Source organism: Bombyx mandarina, chromosome 05 (assembly GCF_030267445.1).
Source record: "Bombyx mandarina strain Sakado chromosome 05, ASM3026744v2".
Classification (NCBI taxonomy): domain Eukaryota; kingdom Metazoa; phylum Arthropoda; class Insecta; order Lepidoptera; family Bombycidae; genus Bombyx; species Bombyx mandarina.
In genome coordinates this window covers 17,045,164-17,072,227 of record NC_143212.1, presented here as the reverse complement: position 1 = coordinate 17,072,227, position 27,064 = coordinate 17,045,164, and the positions used below count along the sequence as shown (strand labels likewise).

Genomic DNA, 27,064 nt, shown 5'->3' with positions numbered 1-27,064 from the left:
GCAACATTTAGAATTTCTTTTTTATTAATGATTCATTAAATCGGATGTCGTTGCAACATGCATGGTTTTGTCATTCAGAATTCTTTGGAATTTACTTTTATTCTGTTAAATGTTGAAAGCTATATAGCAAATGATATTATTAACACGAAAGTAACTAATGTTTGATACGTTTTCATGCAAGCACTACTAAACCGAAAAACACAGGTTATTTTTCATCCCACGCTTGAACACGTGTCTCAGCCAGCGCACTCGTGACTGTGGTATTGTGGTTCCGTCGTTTTTCATCACCTACGTCATTTGAAGTGGATTACAAATGCTCAGTCCTGTAAACAATGAATGGCATTGGCATTAGCAATGTAATTGTAGCTAATAGATTTTCGGCCATATACTTACCCATAGCTAGATAACAATAACGTTAAATCTCTTACAAAGCGTCTCATACTCTATTTCTCAATTGTTTGAAATGATTTTGTTACCTACGTCATTAATGTTTTTAATGTGTTTTTAGCTTTAACTATGTAGATTGTCAGTCAATCAATTTGTAAAGTACGTATAATTTAGATAATGAATTTATTCAATAAACGCTTTATTTAATTAACAGACCATGATTTTAGATTATGACTGTCTATAGCCAATTAGTAGGTACTCTGAGGAATTTTTCGAGATTCCTTCTCTTTTACCATTGCATACATTAGGACAGAATTTCTCTATACTATGTGGAATATACCTACGTTCGTTTACAGAAAAAGTCGTCGTGGCCTAAAGGATAAGACGTCCGGTGCATTCGTATCGAGCGATGCACAGGTGTTCGAATCCCGCTGGCGGGTACCAATTTTTCTAATGAAATACGTACTCAACAAATGTTCACGATTGACTTCCACGGTGAAGGTGCAATAAAAATCAAACCAATTACTGGTGGTAGGACCTCTTGTGAGTCCGCACGGGTAGGTACCACCACCCTGCCTATTTCTTCCGTGAATCAGTAATGCGTTTCGGTTTGAAGGATGGGGCAGCCGTTGTAATTATACTTGGGACCTTAGAACTTATGTATCAAGATGGGTGGCGCATTTACGTTATAGATGTCTATGGGCTCCAGTAACCACTTAACAACAGGTGGGCTGTGAGCTCGTCCACCCAACTAAGCAATAAAAAAAAATTAAAAAACGTACCACCAGGCTTTGTAATGAGCTCCCCTCCACGGTGTTTCCCGGGCGCTTTGACAAGTGTCTCTTCAAACGAGGTTTAAGTCTTCATCAGTAGACAGGGGCTTGAGTGTGGCCATGGCATTGTTTATCTCTTTGACGAAGATAAATACTTACCAACAGGGCCATATATTCGTCTGCCTAACGGCAACAACAAAATCGAACGCCCTTATAGGTGGCTAACACAAATTGCACCATATCTTGTAGACAACTTGGAACGTCTGATGGTCACTGGAAAAGTAGAAGGAAAGCGTCCTAGAGGCCGGAGCCCCAAACGTTGTTCCGACCATATCTCCGAGCAAACCAGCAGACCACTTAGCGCTGCACTACACTAGGCAACTGACCGGAACCGATGCAGACTGGCAGTCGACAAGCGGAAACGCAGTCACGATCCTAAGCAATGAGGGAGCGATGGAGAAGGAGAAAATACGAATCTAGGCCTCGAATCTAAAGCCATTATACGTGGTAATGTTCCGGTGTTTAAGTACAACAGGTAGCTCACCCAGTAATTCATAGGGTGTTCACGAACAACCCTTACGCGGAAGATGTAGCGGTATCTATCATACAATACAAGATATTTGACAGATGCCTGAATCTTGCAAAAGATAATTTCAAGATAAGCTTGAACATATACAAGTTCCGAACATTCGGACCGTCGGTCTACCGAGCATTATCTTCTCTTCGTCGTAATCCCCAAAAAGGCATAACATTTAGTAAAATGAAACCTTTACAGAATAGAAGTTATGAGTTTGTGTTATCAATGGCGGCCGTGGTGCGGAGTCCCACCGTCGTGTTAACAGGTAAAGACGATAAGCACCCTGCCGCTGACAAACATAATAACAAAATAAACCCACGCATTCAAGAGACTTATAAACCCGATTTCTCGTTTCTTAGAAACATTTTTTCCATATTACCTACACTTATAAATAGGGAGGGTAAATATAAATATAATAAACAATAAGAAATTAATGCAAACATTTAATTTAAACTTTTTTTAACAATTTATTATCGTAGACCTACCTCAATAATCAATAGGTGTCTACAACAAATTTGTAGGTTAGTTTGTTTGTCAATGTTTGTCGTGTGAGAATTCTGTATCCCATGAGCGTGATTGTTTATTGTTTGTTTACGTTGAAATAAAGTACATACAGTTGCTGACTCACACGTCATTACGGATCCACCCGATTCACTAAGACAATTGTTGGACGCCTTTAGATTTTAACACTATGAGCAGGCATAGGGTGTTTGATAACCGTACTCGTCGAACTCGTCAGAGTTGTGTTGAGACGTGAAACTTAACCCGTTTATCAGTCCGTTGAGTTTCTCACGGGATCTCCTCAGCGGGTCGCGATTCCGATCCGGTAGTAGATGCATTCACGAAGCAGCCGCCCTTGAGCTGTTAGCAAATCCCACCACTCCTGGCTCCCGTACTCGCCCATATGAAATTGGAAAGAGTTCCGGGCCACCCGTACTTCTTTTGTCTTATTGCATAAATGGGTTGACGAGCTCACAGCCCACCTGGTGTTAAGTGGTTACTGGAGCTCATAGACATCTACAACGTAAATGCCGCCACTCACCTTAAGATATAAGTTCCAAGGCCTCTAGTATAGTGCCAACAACGGCTGCCCCACCCTTCAAACCGAAACGCATTACTGCTTCACGCAGAAGTAGGCAGTGCGGTGGTACCTACCCGCGCGGACTCCCAAGAGGTCCTACCACCAGTAATTACGCAAATTATAATTTTGCGGGTTTGATTTTTATTAGGTACACGATGTTATTCCTTTATTGTGGAAGCCAATCATGAACATTTAAGTTAAGTACGTATTTCATTAGAAACATTGGTACCCGCCTGCGGGATTCGAACACCGTTGCATTGCTACATACGAATGCACCGGACGTCTTATCCTTTAGGCCACGACGACTTTACGTTATTGTTATCTGTGGGCTCCGGTAACCACTTAACAACTGATGGGCCGTGATCTCATCCACCCGTCTGCGCAATAAATAAAACAAAAGAAAGACTACTATTCCTGAAGAATTCTTAGTTTCTACATTAACTCAAGCGACACCGCGTGACTAAGCTAGTACCTCTCGTAAATGCAGTGATAGTGAAAATAAGGTTTGAGGTAACAAAGAATACCTAGCAGTAATCAGGAACACTTATGATCTTTCAATTTATAATTGATCACATTCTGACCGCACTGGTCGCACATCACTAGCTCTATGTGCTCCAAAATATGTATGTCCAAATCCTTGTCGCTCGTAAACCTTGCGTCACAAATCCTGCACTTAATCTTGTGGTTGTCGTGTTGTAAACAGTGTCTGGATAACGAAGCCCTGGTGGCGAAACTTCGACCACAGGAATCGCAAAGATGCCGGATGGGTTCAGATCTCTCTGTGTGCTTTTTCACGTGCTGATACATTTCCTTGCGATCCGTTGAAGTTTCGTTGCATACTTTGCATCTGGAAATTTAGTGTTTATCCTTTATTCGCTAATGCTGATGACCTTGCGAGTTTTGAGTACTCATGAACACAGTTCAGGCTTTACAAGTAATTTCAAAGTAATTATAGATAGTTTTCTTTTTAATGTTTTGATTTTTTTAATTTAAAGGCTCAGGATTAAGAGCTCTCCTTATTTCCCTACAAATTATGCTACTCCTCCCCTTGATTTCCGCTACTTAAGTATATATAATAGGACTTGTGAGAGTGCATAGGTCAGTGTTACTGTCCTACCTACTTCTCCCACAAAGCAATCTTGCATTCTGGTCTGAAGTGTTAGACAGCTATTCGAGGTAGGCAGCGGCTTGGCTCTGCCCCTGGCATTGCTGAAGTCCATGGGCGACGGTAGCCACTCACCATCAGGTGGGCCGTATGCTCTCTGTGTACAAGGACAATAAAAATAAAAACATCCAGTACATCCAGTAAATGACACCCAAATTGGCTATATGTAGATCTTTAGAAACCTCTGTGGCAATACAAAAGAGGGTTTATTTGCCCTGGACAAGGAAACCTATCTTAAATATGCTCTACATCAAATATAACAAATGTTCTAGATTAATCTTTTCCAAATTTATTAAAAGTGAAGGAACTATAAAATAAAAAAAGTTGATTACTTGTAAGCCACATTTGCAGGTTTTTTATGGTCCTCATTCCTGTGTTTCAATAAAGCATCCGATCCAATGAATGTATGACCACATATATCACAAACCCTCTGATCTGACTTCAATACATGCTCTTTTGCATGCCTGTAAAGTTGGAATCGATCTTTGAAAACATCACCGCATTCCTTGCACTTGTATCCCCAACCCATGGACTGAAGCTGGTCTGCATAGCAGGTCTGTCTATGCCTCATTAGCATCTCCTTGTTGTTGAATGTGTCACCACACTCACAAGTCACTGGAAATGGTTGATTGTGGGTAAGTAAATGTTGTTGCAGCTTCGTCTTTGAATCAAATAGTATATTGCATTGGACACAGTTACGTTGTGATCTATCACATGTGCTGATATGTTGTGATAGTTTTTGGATAGTGTCAAATTTTAGTTTACATGCGAAACATACTAGTGGATTGTTATCTTTTTTATTTGTTTTTAATTTTGTATCCGATTCCTTCAATATTATTTCTTTAACTATTTCGACATCCGAATCTAAGACATCTATCTCCATTTGCAAGTTTTTCGTTTTCTCTTTTTTCTTGGGGCTGCATTGTTTAATAGTTTTGTTTATGTTTTTAACAGAGTCATTTGTATGCTCATTTCGATCAAGCATATTAACTATCGATGGTATATCCTCTTTTCCAAGGTTATTCAGGTATTCTTCAATGTTTTCGGTGTTATTCAAAAACTCCAACAACGAATCCGAGTTGTACTCGGAGTCTGGTAGTGGCTGTACAGTTAGTTTAGTTTCAGTAGTCTTTTTACATTTTCCTTGTAAGCAAGACTCTAACCAGTCTTGTGAGCACCGTGCATTCAGTTGAAAATTGTAAAATTGGCTTAGCTGGTCCACACAAGAAACGCAAATATCTTTTGGAAGATGGTCACCGGGTGAAATCGTAATTGTGAGGCAGGATTTCAAATGTAAAACGATTGTTGGATCGTTGAGGATGCAAACATGATTTGAATTCATATCTAAACAAATCCGACAGCATTTATCTATGTTTTCACACATTGTTTAGATTTATTTAGATTTTCGATATATGAAAACATTGACTGTTAGGTATATACGGTACTTTTTTTAGATCTGACATTTCTGTTAAGAGATAAAAGTTAATAGTGTTGTACGATGTGCATATTATTTATTAGTGTATAATCTATGACCAAAGTAACAGTGACACATAGATGTATTAAGAGTGCAGTTTCTTGATTAATACTGCCGACTATAACTGACGGCTATGTTAGCTTATTGGTACTTTGTTTGTTGATCTGAAGTTTCTTTAAATGACTGATTGCGAAGGATGTTAACACACCTGTCCATGGATTCTGGCTGCCCTGCACAGTCTAATAGTTGCCATTCTAATTTCCTGATAGCGGACGTAGGCTTCCATTGAGTTTTCAATTTAGTAAGTTGAATTTTTTGGATTATTTGATTAAATCTGTGCATTTTTAAAACAATAGATTTTATTAATTTTACTTTTCAATATACGCTATTTGATGGACCCAAATGAAAATAATAAAATAAAAAATATGTAGGCAACTAATATGCTACCTATTTCAATATTCCCTTGTAATAATTATCTGCTCTTCTTTTGGATAAACGGATGAATTTGTTACAGACATGCAACAAACACGTAACAGACCCACCCGTTTTTTTCATTTTATTTTTATTGCTCTGTATGATGTTTTCTATAAATTTACAGATTCCTAAAATTATTAATTATTAATGCATTCTTAAACTAGTTTAAATAATTGATTTGTTACTATAGAAATTTCTTAAATCATGTGAAGCGCGCAAACTATTTGCGCATCACCTATCGTAAGTTGATTGTACTGATGCAAGTTTTAAGCTATAGTATAGCGTTTATCGCGGGCTTTGAGCGCGGCTACCTAATCAAGAAATTCCGTAAGGAAAATAAAAACTAATACCCACCTCTCCGCCAACCACGTAGCTCGCGTTCAACACATTCACACGTTGTGCTTGTGTAGTGTTTGTGAATAAGCGTGCGGCGTGACGTCGCACTGCATGCGCATCATGATAACTCTGCCCATCTCTCTCTCGCACGGTCTAGCTTATGAGCGTGAAGGGGACAGTTAATGTTTTACTGTTGTTAATGTTTATAAATATAGCGTGGTCTTATTTTACTATTGTTTTAATATTAAAATAATATTGTCTAATTATAATTGCATAAGCTGATGAGAAATGCTATGTAATAGCTTTACCGTGGCAGTCCCTGAGTGCCCTACGAGCTTTTTATTTTTTTGTTTAAAATTTTCAATTCAATGCATTTATTTTAACCTTATTTAAGTTTATCCTATAAATTACTAATACATATCAACAATGTGATCATTGGTTTGTATCAGTGACTACCTACTGTATTCCGGTTTTGTTCCAAATCATGATCAAGATTTTGTGAAAGTTTTTTTGTTTTCCGAATCTGTGTGTTCCGGTATTATTACATGGAAAAATCTTACTTTAGGATTACTGAATTAAAGTGGAATGTTTACTTAATAAAAATCAAAGAGAAAGAAACCAAAGTAACATTAAATGAAGCTCGTAGATACCATCAATCGTTCATCACCATTTCCATTGCCCACTGAATTTCTCGCCGGATCTTCTCAGTGGGTCGTGTTTCCGATCTGGTGGTAGATTCTACGAAGCACGACTCTTGCTAGGGTTTGTGTTAGCAACATTGGCAGGTTTGAGCCCCGTGAGCTCACCTACTAGCCCGGCGACGCTGACATGCTCTCTCTAGACCATCAACTTAGGTAGAAAAAAAAAACATTTCCCATACGGTACGTTTTCGAGCTTTCTTTTCTTTGATTTTTGTAAAGTAAGTCAAAAATCGGACACAATGACGAAAATTGGAAGAGGCTTATATTTTCATCGATAAAATGTGGTCTAATAATAATAAATAATTTGACATTTTTGATAAGTATTATTGTTTTTTTTGTGCAATCATTATTAAATAGGTAGGTACGTGTGTTATTTACTTAGTCGTATGTACATCACTATATCGGGACTTAAATGTCAAAGTGCAAACTGTCAATCAAACGTCTCAAGAATGGTGTTCCTATGAAATCTTATTCATTCATAAACATAATTTAATAATAATGCCATAAACATTGTTTGAGTAGCACAATAAAAGTTTTCGTAGTTACCCTACCCTACATTGTCTTACTTTAAGTGCACGGTTCATTCGCTTAATAATTCTGAATATCTTAAGATTCCGCACATCAGAATGTCGAAAGAAGACGAAAATGCGGGTCTAGAAGCCCAGGAGTCGCTTCTGTATTCAGCTAGGCACGGTGAATTACTAGTGGTCAAATCACTCTTGGAAGCCAAATCGGAAGGAAAACTTTCATTAGATATTAACTGCAAAGGTAAAACTGTAACTTCATGTCTTATTTAATTTCTTGTGCAATATAGGATGAATAATGGAGCTTAATGATCGTATATTACGCTTGTGACAATGATTGGAGGGGTTCATACACTCCCTTTTACCAGTTATAACTGTAGTTTCAAAGATGGGTGTTGTAAAAAAAGAGGTTTTTCTTCATTTTAATCTTAATTATGCCTGTTGCTATAGCATTAAATCCTACAGGCTAAAACTTCTGTATATTTTTGAAATTTCTGTATTTTGGATTACACTTTAGCTAGAAGATCACTTTAGCTACATTCTAACAAAAGCTTTGTAGTTTTGCGCCAATAAGCACGGTAAAATAAACAGTTACAATGTTTGGTCACATCTAACATAAATGAATCACATATTTATCAGTTTGATCAGTTAAAAAATTAAGGTAAAGTTTTTTGACCTACATTTTTTATATAATAAAAATGTACAGTACCCTAAAACCATTATTAAATCTTTGTAGCTATTTAAGAAAATAGGACACAGGTTTTTAAAGTTACCAAATATTGAATAGAAACATTTTAAAATTTTAGGTAAAGCTAAAAGCAACTTAGGATGGACACCGCTTCACTTGGCAACCTATTTTGGTCATGTGGATGTAGTCAAGGCACTGATAGATGCGGGAGCGAATGTAGATGAGGTTAATGACACTGGTGATACAGCACTACACAAAGCTTCATTCGTTGGGAATGAGGTAAAATAATGCTCTAATTAGTAGCACTAAGTTCACACCCAATCAAGTATTGTGCATTAAATCAGAAAACAATACACCTGGAAATTTAAACCTGAAATTATGAAGGTTAAAATAATATCTTCTACTCCACTGAGTTTAATTACATCCAAATTACATTAGTCTCACTAGACTAATGTCATTTGTAATCATCTATATTTTTAATTGATTACTTTTGTTGTTCAGTAAAGGTCTATAATCTACCCAGAACTATTATGCCATAAATGTTCGAGTGATCATAGCAAGTCCTAATGATAATGGCAATTCCTAGAAGGCCTAGGATAATTTTCTCCTACACAAAACTGGAATACATTTCCAGAATATGACCCTATTACATTGTAAAAATTGCAAAATTATTGAAATTTTGGGGCAATAAAGAGACCATACATGCAATAGTTTTGTTTAAACAAGTATGTCAAGAATAGATTTTTTGTTTTTTGTCTAAGGAACTAGTAATACTTCTACTCAACAAGAAAGCAGATGTAAACATTATGAACGGTGAAGGTCGGACAGCTTGTGATGTTTCAAAGACAAGGGATGTTCAGAGATTATTGGAAGCTGCAAAAAAGTCTGAGAGAAATGAACAAGAGAGAAAGCTGCTCACTGCCGCTAAAGAAGGCAGGATTGACGATATACAGATTCTGGTAAGTTGTAGGAAAGATAATTTGAATGTGGTAGTTGATGTAAAATAGTCACTAAAGGCCTTTAAATACTATATAATGTTGCGTGCCTGCCAAACTGGAAAGTGACTAATAAAATATAGTCTCGTATGTGAACGAAAAGATTTAAAATTTTAATGTTTTGGACCACAAAAACCAAAGCAGTGGAATCAGAAGTGAAAGTTTTCGTAATTGTTTATTTTTTGGAAAATTCCTCAAAATTCTTTGTTAAAACTCATTTAATTTCATCCAATTACAATTCCTTTTTCAGCTAAGCGGTCCCAATCCGCCTAACATAAACTGTGTAGACGCGCAGGGAAACACGTGCCTCCACTGTGCCGCCTACCGTGGACACACGAGACTCGCCATTCTGTTGTTACAGCACGGTGTGGACACCACACTCAGGAATAATAGTGGTGGGTGTTGATTCAATTTTATAATTTGAATTTCTTAGATTGACAGATACTGTAATGGTCTGAATCTTGTCCATGTAAAAAAAATATTGAAAATTACAAATAATTTGGAATGTGAATGAATTAAACAGAGTTGTGAATAATTGAAAAATAGTACAGTTATGTTACAAAATGATATCATTTACTTGGACAGCACTTAACACTGGCTCGCTCACTATACTTCCCATCATAAGAAAAAATCAATTCCTTTTAATTCAATTCACATCTATTCTAACAAATATACTATTTAACTAGCTGACCCGGCAGACTTCGTAATGCCTCAATCGATAAATAAAAGACCTAACCTTTTGGGTTAAATAAACTTAAAACCAACAAAAGGAATCCGTTCGACGGGGGATACATCAAAGGAAAAACAAAATTGAGTTTTCTATTTCATTCCGAGCATTTTCGTATTTATCTACCTTTTAAACCTTCTCTGAACTTCCACAAATAATTCAAGATCAAAATTAGCCAAATCGGTCCAGCCGTTCTGAAGTTTTTGCGAGACTAACGAACAGCAATTCATTTTTCTATACATAGATTTTGCGTTACCTAACAACACGTGCACTAATGGTATTGGCATTCAACACCAATACATCTTTAAATTATTAGCAATAGAAGTGACTATTTAAACAAATTTCACTTAATTGCAATTGGACAAGGTGTGAAATGGTCAATAACCAAATTCGTTCAATCTGAGATTTTTTACTGTCATCATTATAATATTTCAAACGTTTCAAATATTTTAGTTTCTCAGAGTCACGGACGATTAAATTGTAAAATTTGCTTTAAACATTTCTATGACTCAATTGAAGAAAATACTATCTATCTATCTTCTATCTTCTCCTATTTTCTATCTTCTATCTATATATATGAAAATGAATTGCTGTTCGTTAGTCTCGCTAAAACTCGAGAACGGATGGACCGATTTGGCTAATTTTGTTCTTGAATTATTTGTGGAAGTCCAGAGCAGGTTTAAAAGGTAGATAAATATGAAAATGGTCAGAATTAAATAAAAATAACAATTTTGTTTTCCCTTTGATGTCCCCCGTCGGACGGATTCCTTTTGTTTGTTTTAAGTTTATTTTATACAAAAGTTTAGGTCTTTTATTTATCGATTGAGGCACTACGAAGTCTGCCGCGTCAACTAGTACAGTCTATAATTTTAATCAGGCAACTGTCGATACGTGGTTGCGAATCCGATATTTTTGTAAAAGTCCGTGGACTGCAGGGCAGCTGGCCACGGAGCTGTCCCGGGACGCGGAGATGCGCGAGGTGCTGTCGGTGCGGCCCGTGCAGCGCCTGCAGCACGCCGCCTCCCGCCACCACGGGCCTCTCCTTAAGCGGGCCAGGTTCCTGGGCTGGAGACCTGTCTGGGTAACTAGTCAATAATCTGGTGGTAGGACCTCTTGTGAGTCCGCGCGGGTAGGTACCACCACCCCTCCTATTTCTGCCGTGAAGCAGTAATGCGTTTCGGTTTGAAGGGTGGGGCAGCCGTTGTAACTATATACTTGAGACTTTAGAACTTATATCTCAAGGTGGGTGGTGCATTGACGTTGTAGATGTCTATGGGCTCCGGTAACCACTTAACACCAGGTGGGCTTTGAGCTCGTCCACACATCCAAGCAATAACAAAAAAAAATATTACTATTTTTTTATTTGGTCACAAACCCTTCTTAGAATTAAGTTACAGATAAGCACACTGACATCGACTTCGTTCTGTGTGGCAGGCGGTGCTGCAGCGCGGCGTGCTGCTGTACTACAGCAACAAGGCGGCGGCCCGGGACAGCGGGCGCTGGAGGAGCCGCAAGTACCTGGACGGAGCGAGGCTGGCCGCGCCCGCCGCCGAGCCCGCCATCATCACGCTCAGCTTCAGCGACGGCGACTCGCACAAGCTGGCCGTGCCGCCCGTCGAAGATATAGCTGCAGCACGACAGGTAACAGAATGAGCGAGGAGTTGTTGCCGACCCGCCCTCGCTTCGCTTCGGAAACATTAAATTTTATTATTGATTCGCCTATGTTGCACGCGGTACGACAATGACTGCGGGTGACGCCGCGGGGCGAAGCTAGTCTAAAAAAAGTAGCCTAAGTTACTCCTTATATCATCAGCTACCGTGAAAGTCTCATCAAAATCGGTCCAGTCGTTCCACAGATTAGCCGGAAGAAACAGACAGACACAAAAATTGAAAAAAATGTCATTTTGGTGTATGTACCGTATATAATATATCCATATGGATGTAGTAAAAAGCGGCTATTTCAATATTACAAACAGACACACCAATTTTATTTATATGTATAGATACGATATATTACTTTTAAATTAACGCCATCTGTCGGCTGTAGTAGTAACGCGGTGGCAACATCATGATCCCACTAGATGGCGTTCTTCTGCCACTTTCGAATTACTTAAAGTATCACAGCTTCAGGGCCCTGGCGAACGGATCACTTGAAGCGAAGCGGAGGAAGTGAATTACGAATTGTAAAGTGTTATAAATGTTTAATAGAGTTTTAATTTGTACTTCGGTGGAAGATTTATTTATGCCGAACCCCAGCGCATAACAGTAGTAAACAATAGTTTATACTCAGTTTATACTTAGTTTATACTCAGGTCATATTGACAGTAGTGTGTACTCAGGTATATAGAGTGTAGCTTATTCTTTCGTAATTCACTTCTTTCGCTTCGCTTCAAGTGATCCGTTCGCCAGGGCCCTGAAGCTGCGCTACTTTAAGACAAATGTTTTTTCTGTATGGAAACTAGCGACATCTTGGGGCATCCCCTAAACTTTTAAGTTGTTAAACTTAAGGCATCTAATTATTGTATAACTAAACACAGATAATAAAAAATAAATATGAATTATACACATTACACATATTTTATAATTACATACATAAAATGTAAATTATACAAGCCGTTATTTGTTATAGACAAATTGATTAAATTTTATCAATTTGTGTTTTCTGAAAATTTACAAAATCCTTCATTAAAAGTAAAATGTAGGATAGGTAATATGTTACTGCCATCTGCAGGAGCCATGAGAAAGTAATCGAAGCGAAGCCATCTAGTGGCCGATGCCCGTAAACATTTTTATTGGGTTTTTTTTATTGTTTTGATTGGTGGACGAGTTCACAGCCCACCTGGTGTTAAGCGGTTACTGGAGCCCATAGACATCCACAACGTAAATGCGCCACCCACCTTTAGATATAAGTTCTAAGGTCTCAAGTATAGTTACAACGGCTACCTCACCCTTCAAACCGTAAACGCATTACTGCTTCACGGCAGAAATAGGCAGGGTGGTGGTACCCACCCGCGCGGACTCACAAGAGGTCCTACCACCAGTGGGTGCTTGAGTTGCTTATCTATAGCTAATTTATGTGTATTATCTATGCCGTTCGCTATTTGATTTCGAGTAGATCCGATTACTAGCTGCCTTCGTGCCGTCTCTGCGCTTTTATAGTTGATACGACATCTCTACAACTATCGAGAACATGCCTGATAGGTCGAGTAGTTTCGATATGTGTTTCCGCTAGTGATAATAGATGGCGTTGCATTTCTGGAGCGCTCTCGATTCTACTAGTTCTTTTAATATTTGTTTCTGCTATTCGACGACAGATGGTGCTACTCTTGCCGGCGTAACAATACTGTTAATATAAAGTATAAACCTGAGTATTTACTATTATTAATGGCAGGCGTGGGTGACAGCCTTGAATGAGCACATCGCGTACTCCGGACACTACCTGTGGGCCGGGGCGTCGCCCGACACGGCCAAGGAAGCCACCGAGGAGTTGGATGAGGAGACTAAGCCACTGGGTAAGTTACATCAGATTGTGTAGTGGACCGACCTAGGGCTCAGGTAATGCGGTCATAAACAAATAAAAATTACATTTGTTAATAGTAATATGCACTGAAGAATTAATAAATAATATTGTTAGTATTGCATATTAACAATAACCACAGGAAATGATTCCGTTTTTTATTTGTCTCTTTATTACTTTTTGTTGTAACTATTGCTTGCAGTCGTAACGAAATTGGCATACGTGTTAATTACTCATTATAAAAGTGATTACTTCTAATGAATTATATATATATAATACTATTTTGTTCTCACATTAAATTCGAAACAAACGCGGTAGTGGATTTACACTAAGAGCAGTCGGGGTTAGTGCCCATGGCGGCAAAATTTGGAAAGTGAAAAATTTTTTTCAGTCTTGTCAAGATTGCTCAAAATAATTAATTAATTTTAATAAGTAATTATTGATAATCCAAGAAATTAAATTCAAATCCATTATTTGTAATTTATAATGTTGGCACTTTTGATAAAAAAATTATAATGAAAATCAATTTATTTCCTTGGAGATTTAAAATAATAATCGATTTTTCTATTTTCTGGAATTAAAGAAATTTTATTCGTTTCTTTTTATGTAATATAATTATGAGTCACCCTTAGTTCCAAATTTATAATTGTCAGAAAAAAAACAAATATTTATTTATGGCTTTGGAATATATAACATATAATAAAATTTCTGAAATTAATCAGTTATTTTAATTCTGAAAAATAAAATATATAAACTATGAGTTTAAGTAAAATTCCAGTATTGGGGTGGTTTTTTTCCGGTGCCCAGGAGCGGCATTAAGTTTAAATCCGGCTCTGAAGACACGGGTTCGTTTTTGATCTCTTAAATGACACATAACACACTGCTGACAGGTACCATGCAGGACGCGCTGACGGCCGCGACGAACAGTCTGGCGCTGCTGGACACGCAGCTGCGGGAGTGCTCCGCCATCGTGGCGGCTCTGGACAAAACGGTCAACGTCAGCAACTCCCTGCACCATTCGGCGTACATGGTGAGCGGGGCGTGGCGGGACGGGGCGGGGCGGGGCGGGGCGGGGCGGGGCGTGGCCGGACGTGTCGCTGAGCGCGTGTCGTGTTGCAGCGGTTCCAGCACGCGAGCGGCAGCGGGCAGGCGGCGCTGGCGGCGCTGCGGCACGGCGCGGCGCTGGTGCAGCAAGCTCGCGACGCGGCCGGCACCAGACTCGCCCGGGAGGTACGCCGCCATTACGATATCTATGTGCGCAATGATTGAGTGCAGTCCCTAATGAATGAATACTGAATTGAATGAATTAGTACTAAATTGAATGAATGAATACGGAACGGAATGAATGAATACTGAACTGAATGAATGAAGACTGAACTGAATGAATGAATACTGAACGGCAAGGGTGTTACGGTAAATAAAGTTGAATCTATAATCGAAGACATGAGTGGATGAAGGGGATATGATACAGTTTGTGAATTTAGAAAAAACGAGCAACAAGCTTTTGTTACTTGTACTTTTTCCTGGGACATAACTCCCTCATCACATGCGATTTCTAAAAATAGCCTTTAAACCCGGAGTTTTAAGATCTAATATGGTTTATAGGCACATAACACTTTCATTCAATGTAAAAACAAAAAAATCTTAAAAATGGTACATAACCTCTTCATCCACTCATGTCTTCGATTAACGCCATCTACGAATTGAAGCAGCACCCGGTGGCATTACAGCGCTACTAAGTAAATTTTTTATTGAGAGTGTTTTAGCTGTAGAAATGTAGAGATTTAGCTGCGATCAAGCCACTGGACCATTGTACACTGTGGCGGTAGCCATCACAGAACGCAAGATATTTGACAGATGCCTGAATATCGCTTACGACATTTTCAAGATAAGCTTGCATACAAGTTCCGAACAACATTGGGACCGTCGGTCTACCGAGTAATATCTCCTGCTCGGTGAAAGATCTTCCCTTTATCGTACCTATACACCACATCCTTGCAAGTGCCGACAGCGCACACTCGCGCCGGGTTCATTAGACCCTCCATCGGTCAGCAAGAGTGACGGTAACCGTTAACCTTCCCGCGTGTCGGGCAGGTGGAGAGGAACCGGGTCCTGGAGGAGGCTCTGGCCGCGCTGGCCAGGACGCACCACGCGCTGGAGATGTCGGTGGCAGAAGAACTCACTAAGGTAATACGCTGTCCGCTTGTGTATTGTGTCTTGTATTCTTCTACATCGATTTTATTGAAAGAAATATGTCTCCGACTGACCGTGTACTACAACAGACACTTGTCACTCGTCCGGCGCCACGCATGTGACGTCACTTGTGGTGGCCAAATAAAAGATAGGTTAGAAGATGCCACATAAAATGTTTTATAAAGAGCGGTCGGTGCTAAAAATGTTTAAATTCATACATTTCATTTATTGATATAAAAAAGAGAATAACATTACGTTGTTATTTCGCAATAACTGTGATCGAACGAACTGCACTGGAACAGGACACGTGACGTACAAGCTTTTCGTTGCAACATAGAGGTTTTTTTAATATTTTTATCGGTTATTTGGGTGGACGAGCTCACAGCCCACCTGGTGTTAATTGGTTACTGGAGCCCATAGATATCTACAACGCAAATGCGCCACCCTCCTTGAGACATAAGTTCTAAGGTCTCAAGTATAGTTACAACTGCTGCCCCAACCTTAAAACCGAAACGCATTACTGCTTCACGGCAGAAATAGGCAGGGTGGTAGTACCTACCCGCGTGGACTCACAAGAGGTCCTACCACCTTTCGCCCGGATTGTTACTATCTGGTTTTAACTTGAGCAATTTAAATGAGCTCAGTGTGTCATGCCATGGCGAGTGGTGACCGTCTAACGCCGTGAGTGGTTCCTATCGAGCCACAAGCAGACCTCCTTCCAATTAATACTGGTGAGCACATTCTGAATCTGATCTCGGATGATGCTCAGGGAGGGGAACATTTGAACCAATCCTCGGAGTCTCTGCGTACTACATAGCTTGCCCACGAGGGCGAGTACGAACGCAGGCGCAAGGAGAGATCACGTGCTCATGTATACTAACAAAATCTACTCTAATGATTTAATTTATGCATTGTTAATTGTAACAGGGCATGAGAAAGAAGAAGTCTTCGTCGACTTTGAACGAGTCGAACGATAATTTCTTTGATGTTTTCGACGGTGAGTGCGTGTCGATACTCTTGAGTGGTTTGGTCCAGTGGCCCCAGTGAAGTGTTTAGTGGCTACTCGCTAGTGGACGGTCATGTTCCCGTCATTGTTCTCTAAGAAGCTGTGGCGGTAGCCATCACACAAGACAAGATATTTGACAAATGCCTGAATCTCGCTTACGACATTTTCAATATAAGCTTGCATATATACAAGTTCCGAACAACAACATTCGGACCGTCGGTCTACCGAGCAATATCACCCGCTCGGTGGAAGATGCCCCTTTGTCGTTTAAGCATTCCACAAACTATTCTCTAGTGAAGATCCAACTTCATCAAGGCGACCACGGAAATATGTACTAGCCTGTGCTCACGAACGACTTTTACGTAATTCTGGTGCTGAAGCGTATTGTTAGCGCGCACGGGGCACTACCATCATCCCGCCTAGTTTCGCCGCGAAGCCATGGAACTTATTATCACGGGGGCTTTCTGGACCTTCTAAGGCAATGAAAACGTATATGAGGATGTAATATTAAATTCGCCCAGGCTCCGACGACGAGGACGACACCCTGGTGACGGCGGGACTCTCCAGCCCTCTCGGCGCGCTCAGTCCCTGGGGGAGCAGCCCGGACCTCGCCAGGAGGACGCCTCTAGGGAGCCCTGACGGTAACCGAAACTAACTAGTCTTTACTGGTGGTAAGACCTCTTGTGAGTCCGCACGGGTAGGTACCGCAGCCCTGCCTATTTTTGCCGTGAAGCAGTAATGCCTTTCGGTTTGAAGGGTTTTGCAGCCGTCGTAACTATACTTGAGACCTTAGAACGTATATCTCAAGGTGAGTGAGAAATCAGATCAGATTAACGTTTGCTGTAAAGTTGAGATCGCTCGTACGTCTGAGGTCGGAGGGCTCGTTCCGCAGGCGACCGCACTCCGACCAACGAGGAGGAGGTCCCGGCGGTGAGCCCCGCGTCCTCCCGCGGCACGCTGGTGTCGGCCGGCGGACACGTGTACAGGAACGCGCGCCCCTACGCGCCCTGCACGCGCCGCAGGTACGTGCCCCCCAACGCCCCGCCCCCCGGCTTAAAGTAACACGCACTTCTTCTTCTTTATTTTGTGGCTCCGGCACGGTTTGTGCATTAGTCAGCGTCAAGTAGTAAGATTTTTATAATTCGCCGTTTTAATTATTTACAGTTTATGAATAATAAATGAAATTAAATGAAATGAAATGGGATGAAATATAATCTCAGTAAAATGGTGGTTGTTCACTGAGACTTTTTCAGTGGACTTTTTGGTCTGGATCCCGAGAAGCTACGTCTAGCGGCTTTGTTTCATTTTCCCACATTTGTGCACTTTCACAGATATTAAACAGTTAATAAACCACCGTTATTACACATTTAAACCTGAAGAAACACTAAATAGAATATAAATAAAACAATTCACACAACTTCGCTCTTCGCGTTCCCGCCAAAAAATCCTAATATGCACTTAACACATGCTCACGAATTACATCCGCGGTGAAGAAGGATAAACACCGTCTAATAATAAATGAAGACATGAGTGGATGAAGGGGATATGATACAATTTGTTAATTTTGAGAAAACGGGCAACGAACTTTGGTTACTTGTTATTTTTCTTAGTACATAACACCTTTATCACACGCGATTTCTAAAAATAGCCTTTAAACCCGGAGTGTTAAGGTCTAATATGGTTTATAGGCACATAAGGCCTACATTCAATGTAAAAATTCAAAAATCTTAAAAATTGTACTTAACCCCTTCCATCATCTCATGTCTACAACTATCAAACCCGCAATAATATTCACTTGTATACTTGTATACAATTGTAATTATAAGCCTACACTGGCACTTGCCGCCACCCTGCTCATCATCACCAGGACACATTCCAATTTGAAGGGAGTTGCAATCCTGACACGATACAACTGGAGGTTTTGATATCATCTCTCGGGGTCTACATATGCGTCATTATGCTAAGAAAATAAAATCCTCTGTTTCTTATGAAACATTATTATGAAGAGGCTGAAAGGTCGCGTAAAAAAAATCATTATAAGTTTTTTTTTTTTTCAGTTCGGAGTGTTCGTTTTGATTCGCGATAAAATCCCTGGGTGACGATCGTAATTAAAAAAAAATATATATATATTTCATTTATTAACGCACAAAACAATGACAAGGATGCACAATGTTTACATTCAAAACGAAAAACCATTAACTGCAATTATATTAAAAATATAATTATAAAATAATAATTACAAAAAAAATATCACCGAAAAGAAAAATACACAATTCTGTGGTTATCGTCACCGACAATTAAAGAATTAAAATTATTTGCATTTATACATATTTTATTTGGTTTAAAATTAAATAATTAAAAACTTCATTTTGCCTACAAAAATACTTTTTTTGGGAAAATTTGAACTGAATAAAGTTATATGTATCGCGAGTGCTAAACGAATAAAAAGTATGAGCTTAGTTCTCACTTGAGTGCTCATAATAAATAATGCCTTTCTGTAATAGATATACACTGTAGCCCTTATGAAACTACAGCTAATTTTGAGCTCGCGCCCAATGCGGTTTTAGCATTGTGATGCCCATGGACTGGAGTAATATAACTTGTAAAATTATCAATTAGATAAACCTCTAACATTATTATTCACAAATTGGAAGCAACTAACCAAATAATGTCAAATATAGTGCCATTGATTTTACCAAAACAACGATAATTTTCTACTTAATATTTATTAATTATAAAATAACATTTTTAATTTTAAGTGAAAAGCTTACACTTCGGTTTTAATTTGTTATTCTTATTAAAGCTTAGAATCTCTACATTATGCGTGGTGTGAACGCTTCCGATTTAATATTAATTTATTGCATATGGCAACATAATTAGGTACTATAGGCCCTTTTTTTAACGAACTGAGAGAGACTTCATTCCAAAACAAAAATTTTGATGATCTCTACCAAAAATAATTAGTCAATTACTTTATTATAATAATAATAATAATAATAATTAATACAATTCGATTTCTTAATTGAGTATAAGCTTATTTGAATGATTTCATGGAGCCGGTTCATATGGCAAGTAATGTATTTCAGTATCTTTTATTGAAATGGCAACATAATTATTTACAAAGTGACAGTTAACTTTTTTTGCTCTAGTTTCTTAGTGTTTTGGTATTTTAGAATATAAGCAGGCCAAAATTAATTACGTTTACAAGACGTGACGTCATAACACATTGTCGTAGTGATTTCAAATCATTTTTAAATGAATTATTGGAAATTAAAGAATATATATATTTCTATAAACAGTAATCAGATTCATTTAGTTCATTCTTAGAATCTAAACGATGGTAAAAACAATTTAATGGGTTTTTAATTATCATCCCGATATAATGTTTATCTCACGGTGACGTCATTTCGTCAAGCTCACACTGCGCAATTACCCCCGAAATTGTCTCTATTAAGTAAACAAGTCTTGTAGTCATTTGCCATTCACATTCACCTCGCCTTTTGATTTGTCTACGGCTTAAATCGTACAGAAAAACTAGTAAGTAAAACATACAAGAGTGATCAGTCAACCGTAATTGTGTAATCAGAAAATTATGGTCCATTGTTTTCTCATAAGTAAAACGCTCTTATCAAACGTAATGTTATTTTAGCTTTGTATTTAACTATCTATATCTTACCGTTACCAAATAACTGTCCCGTTAATTGTATTTTAAAGGCACAGAGTACATACAATGTTGCGTTTGTCACATTGACGTAAAAAAACGCGGCAAATAATATCGCGCCGTGTGTATATGGAGGTTAGAAGGAAGGAGGATCATCTCAGTGTAGTAAAAAGTGTCCGCTAAAAGGGACCCAAGGGGCCCAAATAAAGTGCCGCCACAGGAGCAAGTGGAAAGATTTTAAAAAGATACCTTAGACTATTAAAGGAGTAAGTTACTAAATTAAGAAGGATAGAAACGCTTCCACAATAATAAAAAGAAATAATTGAGATTTTAATTAATGTATATTTTTAACTACACAAGTCACGAAAAATATTAAAATTTTCAACTCGGCACACTTCGCTCTGTTTAAAACTGCTATATCATTCACATTTGCTACACTAGCGCTATTTCGGTGAATCGTCCAACAATAACTTGCTGTTTACAGCTGGACACTTTTTCAACTTGTCCCCTATACAAGATGGCGCACCTTACCTCTACCCTCCATAGTCGTATGCGTATTTTGTTGACAGTTTGTAACGTCACTCTAAAGCTGTCATATTTGATAACATGAATTAGGCTGTATACAAGACTGAAATTTAGTTGTCATTAAATTTAAACTACTTAATTCGGAACGTTTTTTTTTTGTTTCATTAATTAATGAATTACAGCAATCGAATGTTTTACAAAACTATTTTTATATAATAATTATATTAGTATAATCAGAAGTAATTAGGATTTTACAAACAGTACCTGACACACACGAGTGTTCAAATTGGTATGTGATAATCATGATGTTCCAAATTGATATTATTTTTGTATCTCTTTTTTTAAGTATTTTTGTGACGTATTTTTAATTTATTTTATTAAATAAATGTCAGCATTTTTATTTTATTTGTTTTATTTTTGACCGACTTAAAAAACCAGGAGTTTTTTTTTGTGTTAGAGCTTTTTTATAGGTGAGCAGAGTTAGATGGTTCTGTATTTGTTTAAAAGCTGGTGCTTCTGGTGGTCTTTAAATTATACCAATATTTGATCATTCTCTTGTTGAAGTCTGTTTTTTTTTGTGTTAATTTTTTTGTATTATTTTAATTTATTTTCAAAGACTTTTCAAGTTTCTTGTGAGATATATATATCTCATTAACGTCTCGCATTTAAAAATGTCCACACATATAACTAGGGACCTAACTTAAGGGACTTAAAAAAATGATTTTTGATTCTGTTGATTCTGTCCCTTGTTTCTTACAATGTCATTTTATGTATTGGTCAAACAATAAAACATTAAACTGATTAAACACTCCAAGGAATTATAATATTATCTTATATAGGACTGACACTAAATATCAAAAGATTTTCAAACGCGTTCCCGTATGCGCATTTTCCTATTCTATCAATAAAACCTATATGCTTACCTAAATGGTGACCACATATAAGCAAAATCGCACAGCCTCAAACCATTATTTAGTAACTCGGTGGGCGCCAATAAAGTACTGCGGCGGCGTGAGCGGGTGGCGACGACGCGGCGAAGGAAGGTTAGTACCTCCCCACTCGATACATTCGGCCAGTTGCTCCGCAGCTCCCGCCGCGAGAAGAGGTCGCGTCGCGACACCGACGCTAGCTTTGCAAACGGTCAGATTGTGATATAATTACATAACATTTTAATGATATTTCGATTTAGATTCAGCCGTTTTGTTTTGCATTGTTGGTTTTTACTAGTTGCGCAATTTAGAATGTCAATATTTATTATGATTATTAATGTGGCGTAGAAGCCTTTTATTCATTTCATAACTTAAAATATGCTTTCATCAAAATTTAACTTTTACATCTATGAAGATGATAGAAAGCTAATAGATGAAACATTTTAGGGCTGTAAAAATAATTTATGACAGTCGAAAAACTAATAACAAAATAACTCATATGTCATCATAATTGGCCATTAATATGCGAAGCTATCTCAGATGTAAGGACCTCAGAACATTTCAAGATGGGCGGCGTATTTACGTCGTAGATGTCTAGGGGCTCCAGTAACCACAATAAAAAACCACTTAACACCAGGTAGGCTGTGAGCTCGTCCACCCATCTAAGAAATAAAAAAAAAAAAAAGATGGGAATTAAGAGAGATGCGATTTGTATAAATTAGAAACAATAACTGATGCTAGTGAATGTGTGTATAGCTACTGACATGAGTTTCGCCATCAGATTAACTCAATTTCAAAAGCTACGCATCTTATATTCGAGGAGTTAAAAAAATATATGTCGGCCACTTCAACGCAAGTGTCTTTAGTGTTGTTCCTTATCTATGCTTCGTCTGTTAGCACCATCGATATATTACCACCAAACGCATGAAAAATGCATCTTCGTCTAAGCTCTTATCCTCAAACAATAAAAATATCTGTATTGTTAGTCAGGATTTTCCACTTAATCTATGAGTCGCTCTATCAATCAAGTATATATCATATCATAGGTTTTAGTGTAGTTTTTCTGACTTCGTTCTCGATTTCGACGAGACTATTTTATAATCATTTAAAAAAACGTGTCGCATAATGATCACTGGAATACATTAGAGCCAAGTCAAAATTGAATAAATTATTAATTAAGCTGATATCCGTGAGCACTCGTGAACACAATTCACGTTAGTATATGTAATTTCACAGAACTGAAACCATAGATTATCTTTTGTAGTGCTGAAAACAAGACGGGCTCACAGTTGAGATTTTTTAACAAAACAATTACTGAAGTTTATTGACAAGGCGAACCTCAACAGCCACCACAGACATGAGGTCGAATTCTTATTTGCATGGCACTCACTTTGTACTGTCTCTTAATTCAGAAGCAACTCACTTATTTCTCAATCTATCTATATCTATCTATATCTATCTAGCTATCTACGTCAATCATCTTTGTTGTTACAAAACACTATGTACTTCATAGTTATTAAATTGGATCTGAAAACCAAGCATTTATAGTATATCCAGACCGATCCAAGAAGACTGATTCTCAATATTGGCAACATAATTTAAATTAATAGTTTTAGAAGTATAGATAGATACCAGGCCATAAACTAAAAAAAAAGAGATTTAGAATTCCAGAGTAAAATTTTCAGAAAAAAATTAAAAAATTTCGCAAACTGAAACTGATGAACTGTTCTAGCCCGCTGCTCCAGAACAACACTCAAGACAGACGGTCGCCAATTCAGATTGCGACTAAAAACTGCGTCACTCACTGTACTTACTTTCCAGGCTTTGCTCTTCTATAACTTCCTGTATCTATAATCAGTGCGTCCTACCCGTGCTTACCTACGGAGCCGAAACGTGGCCACTAAATGTGCGACTAGTCCACCAATTAAAAGTTACTCAGCGAGCTATGGAGCGAGCTATGCTCGGTTTGTCATTGCGAGACCGAATACGCAATGAGGTCATTCGGGCAAAGACCAAAGTGATCGATATAGCTCGCAGAGTTAGTAAGCTGAAGTGGCAGTGGGCTGGTCACATATGTCGCAGAACCGATAACCGTTGGGGTAGACGTGTTCTGGAGTGGAGACCGCGAACCGGCAAACGTAGTGTAGGACGCCCTCCTGCTAGATGGAGCGACGACCTGCGCAGGGCAGCTGGCAGTAACTGGATGCGTAGAACCGAAGATCGGGTTCAGTGGCGAGCTTTGGGGGAGGCCTATGTCCAGCAGTGGACTGCCGCAGGCTGATGATGATGATGAACTTCTTGTTAGAAAGGTCCGAGTCAAACCTGATATTAAATAATTCGATCTCGCTTCTAGAAGGATTAGGAAAAAGGTGAACTTCTAACAAAATTGTGAAATAATATTTAAAGCTCTCCCTCTTTAAGAACGGTTAGCAGGTAGATAACTCAATTTATGAGTTAAGCTCACCATTTTATAATTTTTCGCAATTATTGTATTGTATTAACTGTGGGTACAATCAAGAATTAAGAAGAATGTATCGATACTCAATCGAACTATATCGATAAAAATGATACAGATGTAGAAGTATCTATTGATTACAATTGTCATTTACTTTACCAAAAATATGAGATTGAATAATGAAACGTGCGGATAAACCTTTAGGGCAGTATTTTTTCCCCAAAACCAAACATTTGATTTCTCGTTAAGGGGGCTATTGGAAAGTTTCGCCGATAATGCGTAGGAGGGCCCTTGAATTCATATTGGAAGGATTACTTAGTTGAAATGTAAGAGGCAACGCTTATGCAGTAGTGAACACAATTTAATTTTATCCAATTTTTAAATGTCACACATCATCCTATTTCTTCCGAAACTCAATTGAAGGCAGCTTTTGTGCTGATGCAATTGAGTATTCAATCTTGTTTTCCAATGTAGGCATCTGCATTCGATACCCTTCCTATGACTCCGACCATCGCTTAACAACAGTTAAACCGTAAATTTATTTGCAATTTGGTTTAGTACAAAAAAATGACAAAATTTAAATCTACAAACGTGTTTTCTGTCTTCTCTTGTTAGGATATGGATAGACGAAATTATATGCAAGTGACGGGTGAAAGAGCTCACGGCTACCTTGTGTTAAGTGGTTTCCGGAGCCAATGGACATCATAAGGTAAATTCCATTACGCACCTGTAGACATGAGGTCTAATTTTCAATTGTAATATATGCTGACTGATTTGTGGCGGAAATAAAATAGATGGGAGTCGTTTAAGGACACATTGTAATTACGTATTTCCGTAAAGAAATCGATAGGTTTGGTAAATACCTCAAATGAAGATCGGCAGAGTCGCATCGCTCGATACGTAAACACTGGGCAATTCCGGGCCACGACGACTTCACAAAAATACTTTTGTCTTAGTAAAATACAGTCCGGTGAGTTATTTTCATGCACCAGCTACCGTCACAGCATATTGGCCAGCCCGCTGAGTTTCTCGCCGAATCTTCTCGGCAGTTTGCAATTCTCATCCGGTAGTGGATGCATTCGCGAAGCAGCTGCCCTTGACCTGTTAGGCCTTCGTCGGCAGCTGTGCGCAAATCCCATCTCTCATAGCTGAGCCCGTACTCTCCCACCTATCCTGGTGAAACTGGAAAGGCCTCCGGGCCACCAGTAATCCTTCCTTCTTAAAAAAAGCACGAGTGATCATGCTTCGATAGAACGTAGTAATAAAATATCCCTTAGACGTCGCGCTCACTACAGATTGATTGTTATCTAGAAAATTGGTCATGCGCTGGGTTCTTTGCTATCGATTTATCGGACGTCGCGTGACCTATACAATAATTCTCCTTGTGTCACCCAATCTTTGATTTCCTATTAAATACTCATAAACAATATATTTTGTCACTTTTTCAGCGGTAGCTGATCCTGTTAATGTAAGCCGGAGATCTTTGTTGAATTGAGAGAGAGTATTAAGCGGTAGGCAGCGGCTTGGCTCTGCCCCTGGCATTGCTGAAGTCCATGGGCGACGGTAACCACTCACCATCAGGTGGGCCGTATGCCCGTCTGCCTACAAAGGCAATAAAAAAAAAAAAAAATTGTGTATTCGAGGTTGCGGTGCTTACGGGCTTTGGAAACTTGTTTCAGAGTCTATTAAAGAATATTTAAGGTCCCTGCCTATTTTTGCCGTGAAGCCGTAATGCGTTTCGGTTTAAAGGGTGGGGTAGCCTTTGTAACTATACTGTGACCTAAGAACTCATATTTCGAGGTGGGTGGCGGCATTTACAGTGTATATGTTTATGGGCTCCGGTAACCACTTAACACCAGGTGGGCTGTGGGCTTGTCCACCCACAGTCTATACAATAAAAAAAATGTCTACTACCCAAATCGTATATACGATACACCGTAATAGCACTATTTTTATTGCGCTGTAATGCTTAATATAACAATCATTGTTAAAACTGGACTGCACTGCTTTAGAAATTTATTTCATTAAAAATGGGACAATGCAGATGCCATCTTGCAGTACAAAGGCACAGAGCCAGGGAGGTCACTATGAGGTACATATGAGGCTATCCGTCTGTTTGTTTCCGTAACAAAATATCTCGTTTTCCGACGTATTACATAAATAGAAATATAAAAATTAGAAAAGAAAAAAAGGGTAAACAGTGCTTACATTTTTTAATTTTCAATTCATCGGGATCTATCTCTTAGCGGCAGTCGTAATAGGTCATTTCACAGCAACAAATAATCATGAAATATTTATTTAAAAACCACAGTCAACAAACTGTTTCAAATCAACCCGAATCTCGTTATGGCCTAATTAGACACAATAAACTAAGAGTCTTCTTTAAACAAAATAGCTTACGTAGCAGCGTAAGTTATGATAAAAATAATTAATAGTCTTGCTTGCAGGCCAGATTGTTATAGAATACTAAGATAGGACAGAAAAAACTCAACACCACTCAGTACCACAGGTCAATATGTCTGTACAGTCAACAAATGTACCTACAAGTATAGGTACCACCAGTCAGCGCTGAGCTGGCGTGGATCGATCGATCCAGCCGGACGCCAGACATCCCGTTTTGAAACACAACCTGTTTTCAAACCCTGCATTAATAAGTCATTCAATATGATGTCTACTTACTTACCTATTTCTGAAAAAATGCAACCGCACACCATATCTTTATATACATACCTACTAGCGACCAGCCCTCGCTTCGCTTCGGAAACTGTAATTTATTATTGATTTCTCCACTATTTAATGGATGTTATTATACATATAAACCTTCCTCTTCAATCACTCTATCTATTAAAAAAAACCGCATCAAAATCCGTTGCGTA

The 27,064-nt window shown here is 38.5% G+C and overlaps 2 protein-coding genes and 1 long non-coding RNA gene across 4 annotated transcripts in view; 2 read left to right on the top strand and 1 right to left on the bottom strand.

Moving 5' to 3' along the window:
- The window catches only part of LOC149503039 (uncharacterized), a 238,790-nt gene that overhangs the window by 13,456 nt on the left and 198,270 nt on the right, over nt 1-27,064 (top strand). The window lies entirely within an intron of this gene.
- Nucleotides 2,168-7,282, bottom strand: LOC114247482 (uncharacterized). The gene is made up of 2 exons (XM_028180469.2): nt 4,316-7,282; nt 2,168-3,665 (listed from the first exon to the last, which is right to left on the bottom strand). Exons 1-2 carry the CDS (start codon nt 5,365-5,367, stop codon nt 3,353-3,355), a joined length of 1,365 nt encoding a protein of 454 aa, XP_028036270.2. The 5' UTR covers nt 5,368-7,282; the 3' UTR covers nt 2,168-3,352.
- LOC114247442 (oxysterol-binding protein-related protein 1) lies at nt 7,389-21,204 on the top strand. 2 transcript variants are annotated; one of them, XM_089727928.1, is made up of 14 exons: nt 7,389-7,736; nt 8,299-8,459; nt 8,942-9,139; nt 9,426-9,570; nt 10,838-10,983; nt 11,337-11,543; nt 13,294-13,414; nt 14,310-14,449; nt 14,539-14,649; nt 15,514-15,606; nt 16,540-16,609; nt 17,140-17,259; nt 17,511-17,640; nt 18,676-21,204. In XM_089727928.1, exons 1-14 carry the CDS (start codon nt 7,595-7,597, stop codon nt 18,692-18,694), a joined length of 1,803 nt encoding a protein of 600 aa, XP_089584054.1. In that variant the 5' UTR covers nt 7,389-7,594; the 3' UTR covers nt 18,695-21,204. The 2 variants fall into 2 exon arrangements, with proteins under 2 accessions (XP_089584054.1, XP_089584053.1); XM_089727927.1 differs by lacking the exon at nt 18,676-21,204 and having other exon boundaries at nt 17,511-18,642.

What these genes read in the sequence shown, in the direction of transcription:
- LOC114247482 (XM_028180469.2), bottom strand. Translation starts at nt 5,367, where the DNA reads ATGTGTGAAAACATAGATAAATGCTGTCGGATTTGTTTAGATATGAAT. An exon ending in CCTGCAAATGTGGCTTACAA is followed by an intron (nt 3,666 to 4,315) that starts GTAATCAACTTT and finishes CTAAATTTCCAG; the next exon opens with ATGCAAAGTATGCAACGAAA.
- LOC114247442 (XM_089727927.1), top strand. Translation starts at nt 7,595, where the DNA reads ATGTCGAAAGAAGACGAAAATGCGGGTCTAGAAGCCCAGGAGTCGCTT. An exon ending in ATTAGATATTAACTGCAAAG is followed by an intron (nt 7,737 to 8,298) that starts GTAAAACTGTAA and finishes TTAAAATTTTAG; the next exon opens with GTAAAGCTAAAAGCAACTTA. An exon ending in TTTCTTTGATGTTTTCGACG is followed by an intron (nt 16,610 to 17,139) that starts GTGAGTGCGTGT and finishes AAATTCGCCCAG; the next exon opens with GCTCCGACGACGAGGACGAC.